The 6,658-nt window shown below is 59.0% G+C and overlaps 1 protein-coding gene across 1 annotated transcript in view; it reads right to left on the bottom strand.

The window, feature by feature from the left end:
* The window catches only part of LOC103774483 (acetyl-CoA carboxylase 2-like), a gene marked incomplete at its 5' end in the record, with an annotated part of 13,513 nt that overhangs the window by 1,200 nt on the left and 5,655 nt on the right, over nucleotides 1-6,658 (bottom strand). Inside the window, 15 exon segments of the mRNA XM_008941893.1 lie at nucleotides 3-46; nucleotides 285-439; nucleotides 949-1,061; nucleotides 1,519-1,696; nucleotides 1,991-2,126; nucleotides 2,371-2,467; nucleotides 2,644-2,740; nucleotides 2,895-3,015; nucleotides 3,108-3,251; nucleotides 3,717-3,827; nucleotides 3,996-4,116; nucleotides 4,273-4,370; nucleotides 4,674-4,943; nucleotides 5,161-5,283; nucleotides 6,103-6,258. Of these exon segments, the coding sequence (XP_008940141.1) occupies nucleotides 3-46; nucleotides 285-439; nucleotides 949-1,061; nucleotides 1,519-1,696; nucleotides 1,991-2,126; nucleotides 2,371-2,467; nucleotides 2,644-2,740; nucleotides 2,895-3,015; nucleotides 3,108-3,251; nucleotides 3,717-3,827; nucleotides 3,996-4,116; nucleotides 4,273-4,370; nucleotides 4,674-4,943; nucleotides 5,161-5,283; nucleotides 6,103-6,258 (1,964 nt within the window).

The raw sequence follows: 6,658 nt of genomic DNA, 5'->3' as shown, positions 1-6,658 counted from the left end.
GCCGCCAGTAGAGGAAGGAGCGGGCGTTCTTCCACTCCAGGATGTCCTGCAGAAGTGGGGACACAGCTCAGCTCCACCCTTGCAGAAAGAAGAGGAGCTGATGTGCAGCTCACACCCCTGGGTTTGAAGGCAGCTCTGCTGGGCTGCAACAAAGAGCAGCACCCCGGGGCAGGAACACCGAGCTACGGCCCAGACCTCCAGGAGGGGACCTGGCCCCCATCTTGATGCCCACATCACAACCCCCCCCCTGCACTGAGCCCCCTCCCAGGCAGGCCCTGGCTCACCATGATGACACCTTTCTCCTGCATGCGGCCTGGGGTGTCGTGCAGGTCAGCAAAGTGCACGGCCACCTGGTGGTATATGGGCAGGAGAAGGTCCTCCCGGGCCTTGAGCTGCTTCTCCAGCTCCCTGCGCCGCTCCTCGGACAGCTCGGGGGTCCCTGTGGGACACATCCTGCTGAGCAGCCCACCCAGGGCCCCTGACAGGGACCACAGGCCACTGCAGTGTCTGGGCTCTGCTCTGGGCTCCTACATCAGCCACCCCTACCAGGAAACAACACCCAGAATCATTGGAGACAAGGACCTCCCAACACAGCCCCACCCTCTGCTGCAGGCAGGAGCTGCCCACAGGGTGAAAGGAGACCCAGGAGACAACCTCTGTGTGGCTCTGCCATGACCACGTCACCTCACCAGCTACTGATTCAGCATGGCCACTGCCACTCTTCATCTCAAAGCATGGGAGGAGAGTCCAGCACCATTTAGGGAGCCCCCAGGAGATACAGGTGTTTCAAAGTACCACCACATCCCCTTGGCAGGACCCACCATCAGAAAAGCCATAAAGAACTTCCACAGAGGAACACTGAAGGATTTCCTGATGGTTGCCACCATGGTGCTTGAGCCTTGTGGCTCAACTTACCCATGCCCACAAGCTAAAATGCCCTTCCCTTACCCAGCTGCTCAACGAGCCTGGCATAGACTGTGTCAATCCTTCTCATGGTCTTCACCAAATCTTTCTTTCTGAACTTGATTGCCACTGTTCCTCCAGGCTCCAAAATGCCTCCCCTGGAAGGAAAGTTTGGTAAAGTAGGGACTGGTCTACACAGGAGAAGAAATCCTGGACTAGAGGTCCTAGCAGCTCTCTCTCCTAAGAGTTAGGGAGAGAGAAAACACAAAAGGGTTTTGTTTCCAGTCTGGGATTCTTCTCTGTCCTCCCACTCCTTACAGTTTGGACCAAGGTGCTTTAAATCAGGTTAGAGAAAAGGTCTCCAGACCCCCAAAACCACAAGTTACTTGCTCACAGCCTTCTCTGGGTGCAGGAGGATATCCCCAGGAGGATACCTGCCATGCTGCTCTCTGAGACCCCTAGAACTTTTAGCTTGCTTAACTAAAGGGTAGAAAGTCCCCAGCTCAAGTGGCCGGAGGTCTCTGCCAGCAGCACCCCGACCCTGCAGAGCCAGAACCAGCTCCTGTTTCTCCACAGGCAGGCTGTGGAGGAGGCACACGTGTTTTGGAAGCTGACCTGCTCTCCTTGTCTGCGTAGAGCTCCACGTAGAGGGGGTTGATGGTGGGGTCGATGACCACCCAGGAGCCCCCCCGCAGCTCCGCCTGTGGTGGGATGTAGACCAGGACAGGCTGCCTGAAATCCCGCAGGCTGTCCACGATGAAGGCTCCAAACTTCAGCATCTGGTCGTACATATCTGAAAGCCAAAAGGGTGGCTGGGTGCTCTGACTGCCACGGGCCAGGCTATTGCCCCTTACCCCCTCCTCCTTGCAGCCCAAAGCCACCTTTTTCCATTGGAGACACCAAACTAGCACCTCAAAACCAGCCCAGCAGGAAGCCACTGAGCCCTGGGTCCTGGTGGTGTCCCACCACCTCCCAAAGCGGTGTGGGAGGACCCTGGTAGGCTGGGTCACCCCAGGACCTTGTGGGGTGGCAGGAGTGCTGGCAGTATGCCATGGCAGAGGGGTCTGGGCACCCCGAGCTCAGGTACCTTTCATGCCACTGGAGAAGCCACGCCAGTTGGCGAAGATCATCAGGGGGAGGTGCTCCCGGTTGAAGTCCCGGATTGCCTGGGCTGTTTTAAAGGCTGAGTCTGGAAACCAAACCTGCCCAGCCTGCTGGATTATCTGCAAGGGATGGCAAGGGGCAGCACTGAGCCTGTGCTGGCACATCCTGGCACACCGCACTGGCACGTCCTGGCACACCGCGCTGGCACGTGGAGGAAACACTGACCACGCACCCTTGATTTCACCAGTCTTTAAGGAAGCTCCGGACACACTGAGGGATTCCACCAAGCTTTGTCCTGCTCCCCCGCCCCCGCCCCAGCCTCCTCCCGCTGCTGCCCGGCCACACGGAGGTGTCCCCGCCCACCTTCGCCTCCGATTCCGGGTTGGCAGGGTCCGCAGGGATCGTCACCTCCACCGTGCGGGTCTCCACAGCAATGACACCCACCGGCAGACCTCCCAGCCTGCGGTGACACAGGGTGGCCTCAGCAGAGGCCGGTTCCCCTCCACGCTGCTCCCCAGCCCCTCCAGGGGGGTTCTGCCCACCGCCACCCCAAGAACAGTGCCAGAGCTGGGGCCTGAGGGTGCCTGAGCAGGCACAGCCTCTGCCCCGGGGCTCCTGCCCGTGCCCTGCGAGTACCTGGCTCGGCCAACCACAACTGTCTGAGCCCAGGGCTTCATGATCTCCAGGAAGCTGCCCTGGTCGAAGAAGCCACTCTGCCAAGTCCCCTTGAGAGCTGTAGAGCACAGGAAAAAGCAGATGGGGAGCACTGAGGGGCTCTCTGTCCACCAACCCCCAGCAAACGGCACCTCCTGCACCCAAAGGGGGGTGTGCAGCCACAGGAACGTCTGGGAGCATTGCTGCAGAGGTCTCAGGTCGCCCTCACTTACTTGGATGGGGTCTCCCTGCCAGCATCCACCTGGGGTCATAGGGGGCTTTGGAAGGGACAAAGTCGATTTCTCTCTCGACGGGATCACTGGTGGCCACGATGGGCACCGGGCTCTGGTTATCCTGCCAGGGAACAGCCCCGAGGGGGGCAGGTCAGCAGCCAGGCACAGAGGGGGCAACGCCCCCCACCCCACCATCCTGCAGCACCCCCTTACCTTGGGTACGTAGGAGAGCCACTGCAGGATGGTGCAGACCCCCTCGAAGTCATCGGTGACGGTGACGTGGGAGACGCCGTTGTTGTGCATGACCTGCACCCCTCCCAGCTGGTTGTTGGATGTGTAAACTTCCCGGCCCAACACCTGCCCAGAATCATGAACAGAGTTTTGGTTTCTGCCCAAATCCTCGTGCACTTCCAGTGCAATTTGCTCCCTGCTGACAGGAGCTGCTCCTCTGTGCTCCCTTGTTCAGTTAAACCTCTGTCCAGGCATGTTCCTTCTGGTTTGAGGTTGAATTTGGCCACCAGGCTGATGTTAAAGCACAAGGACCCTGCTTTACACACCTAAAGGACCCATAAATTGATGGGTTTAGCTAAGCATGTTCCAAATCACCTCAAACCAGTGAAATTCTGCCCAGAGATGGGTCCTACCCCTGGGACTGGAACCAAACAGTCCCGGTGGCAGCTCTGCCACCCCATCCCAGGGGTGATGCACCACAAACCAGTCCCTGCAGCAACCCCAGCTGGCCCATTCCCTCCATTCCCAGGGAGACACCTCTTCCTGCAGGACACGGAGGGAGCCCCAGGGGCGGCGTGGGGAGGGGGGTACCTTGTTGAGAGCTGTGACACCAGTGAGGATGATGTGGGAGTTCTCCACCTGGATGACACGCTGGCCCAGCCGCACCAGGTAGGCGCCGATCCCGATGGCACGGCAGGTCACCTGGGCAGGGGCACAAGGACACATGGGGAGGTTACCAGGGGGAAAGGGCTGCAGCAGAGCCCGTGAGCACTGGGAGAGTCATGCACAGTCAGGCTGCACCAGGTCGCTTGTTGCCTCTTGTCATTCCCCCAGGGTGGCCTGAAAGAGGGGCAGGGGCCCAGGCCGTACCATGCTGATGGTCACGATTTCATCGTAGGCACGAGAGGACTCCCCAGCAATGGTCCCAGCAGCTCGCAGGTTTTCCACCCCAAATCCATTGTCCTTCCCAATGATGTCCAGCAGGACGTACCTGGGGGGGAAGCAGAGCCACAGTGGTGTGGGCAGGGCAGGGGGAAGGGCTCACCTGTGTGATGTGCCTGGCAGGATGCTGAGCCAGGCCGTGGCAGCAGGATGCAGGGCAGGGTTTGGGGTGGCTCTGTGCACCCCATGGGATGCCAGGGCTCACCTGGACTCGCCCCCTTCCTCCACGTGCTCACAGTGCACCGAGTTCATGGCGCTGATCCTCGTGTAGTCCTGGGGGGTCAGGTACAGGTACTTGAATCCCTGCAGATAAAGGAGGAGGATGAGCCACGGACCTCACCCCAACACAGGCTCACGTGGGATGTGGCCCCTCTCCAAACCCACCCCCATGCATCAACAGCAGCCCAGGGACTGGGGCTGGGCACACCAGCCATGCCAGCACTGGCACCTTTATCTCCACCCCACCAAGAACCCCGAGGGAACCCTCCCCGTGGCGCTGGGTGCAGCTCTGGGCTCTCCCAGGTGGTTTGATGCTCCCGTTCAGCTCTGGTCCTCCCTCCCCAACGCCAATCCTCTGTTTTCCACGACATCAAGGAGCCCACCCACCTTGTAGGGGTCCTGGGGGTCCACCCAGGCCACCTGGAACATGTGCTTTATCTCGTCGGCGAAGCCGATGCGGGCGCCGCTGTTGGCAGCGATGTAGACACGGGGGATGCCCTCAGCCCGTGCCAGCTCTGATGCCCTCAGGAACACCAGGTCCTCCTCTGGCCCAAAGGAGCCAATCTTGTGTGTGATGTCATTGCAGATCAGCACGATGTCCCTCCCAGCAGGGTACTCGGGGGTCTTCAGCTTCATTTTGAACGCGACCATCCCCACCTGCCCCAAAACAGCACAAGGTGACAGGGCAGGGTCCTCCAGAGAGATGAGGTTGGAGCTGGAGGTGGTAGTCACTGACAGACAGTGTTTGCTTGAGGAGCATCTCCCAGGCTTCAAACACAGCCAGGCAGGGGAAGGCAGCAGCCATCCCCACCTCCCCCAGCACAGCATCCCCCTGCCCAGCTCTCTCCCTCTGTTCCCAAATCATTCTCCCTACCTCATTCCCTCCAGGGACCCTGTTCATCTGCACCAGGTGCCCCTGGGAGTCCAGCACCAGCTCAGTGTACGTCAGGATGTCCTTGGGGTACAGCTCTGAGGAGCCCCACAGCTTGAAGAGAGCCTGCAGAGACACCACACACAGGAGCAGCTGAGGGCAGGGGGCTGAGGCAGCTCTGGGGCTGTCACCAAGCACAGACTCACTCCAGCAGCAGGCTGAGACTTGGGGTGAGATGAATTTTGTGAGAGAGCCCCCCCCAGCCCTGCTGCAGAGCCCCTTGCCCTGGGCTTTCTGGTTCACATCCTCCATAAGTTCAAGCACAGCAATTTGCAAGATGTAAGAAACAGTTTAGAAATGCTTCATGTAACCCAGTATGTTTGGGCTTGGGCTATTTTCTTTTTCATAGAATCATAGAATATTTTGGGTTTGGAAGAGACCTTTCAAGCTCATCCAGTCCAACCCCCTGCAGCGACAGCGACATCTGCAGCTAGAGCATGGTGCTCAGAGCCCCAGCCAACCTCACCTGGGATGGTGCCAGGGATGGGGCAGTGACCACCTCTCTGGGCAGCCTGGGCCAGGGGCTCACCACCCTCCGTGTCAAACATCTCTTCCTTACATCTAGTCTAAATCTCCCTCTTTTAGTTTCAAACCATCCCCCCTTGTCCTGTCCCAACAGGCCCTGCTCAAAAGACTGTTCCCACGGCTGCAAGAAGGTCTCTCTGGAGCCTTCTCCAGGCTGAACAAACCCAACTCTCTCAGCCTGGCCTCCCAGCAGAGGAGTTCCCCCCTTGGACCATTTTGGTGACCTCCTCTGGACCAGCTTTTTCCAATTTGCCAGCTCAGGGGAGAAGACTCTCTTCCCCAGATGGGAATATCTGGGCAGGGTGAAGAAGAGAAGCAGCTGGAGTCCTTTGGAGCCTGTCTCTGCTGGGCCAGACTGACCTGCCTGATCATCTCGGGGAAGTCGTACACGTAGGTGGTGCCCGAGGACTGCGCCTGGAACCGCTTGGCCTGGAGCAGGTCCTTGGTGACATAGGGGGTGTTGATGAGCATCCCGTGCTGTGGCCCTTGCTTGTCCCCATACGACTGAAACATGATCTGGAGAGAAGGTGCAGGTGAGTCCTTTCTGCAGTGCTAAGGTGCAAGAGTCCGTGGGGCTGGAGCGCTGCTGAGCTTGGCTTGGCCAAGATGCTCCCCTCGACTAAACAACCCGATTCTCCACCCAGCCCTCTGCTCTTGAGGAGCCACACTGCTGTGCTGCAAGTCCCAGCAACACCCCAACACTGCCTGTCATGGTTACAGGGGCTGGGACCAGTTTATCCTTATGTGGGTAGAACCAAAACTGTGTATTCTATACTCTCTATGTCAGTGCTCATGGGCTGTTAAGAAAATCATGGGTAGCAGCTGCCCAGGACAGACCTCACACCCCAGGCTATAACAGATAAGGAAAGAGGTTCAAGGTCAGGGGAGATGTTAACACCTTCCCACCCAGCAGGAG

This window comes from Merops nubicus, unplaced genomic scaffold (genome assembly GCF_000691845.1).
Source record: "Merops nubicus isolate BGI_N331 unplaced genomic scaffold, ASM69184v1 scaffold27396, whole genome shotgun sequence".
NCBI lineage: Eukaryota > Metazoa > Chordata > Aves > Coraciiformes > Meropidae > Merops > Merops nubicus.
Note: the sequence above shows the minus strand (reverse complement) of the source record. Positions and strands in the feature narration are given on the sequence as shown.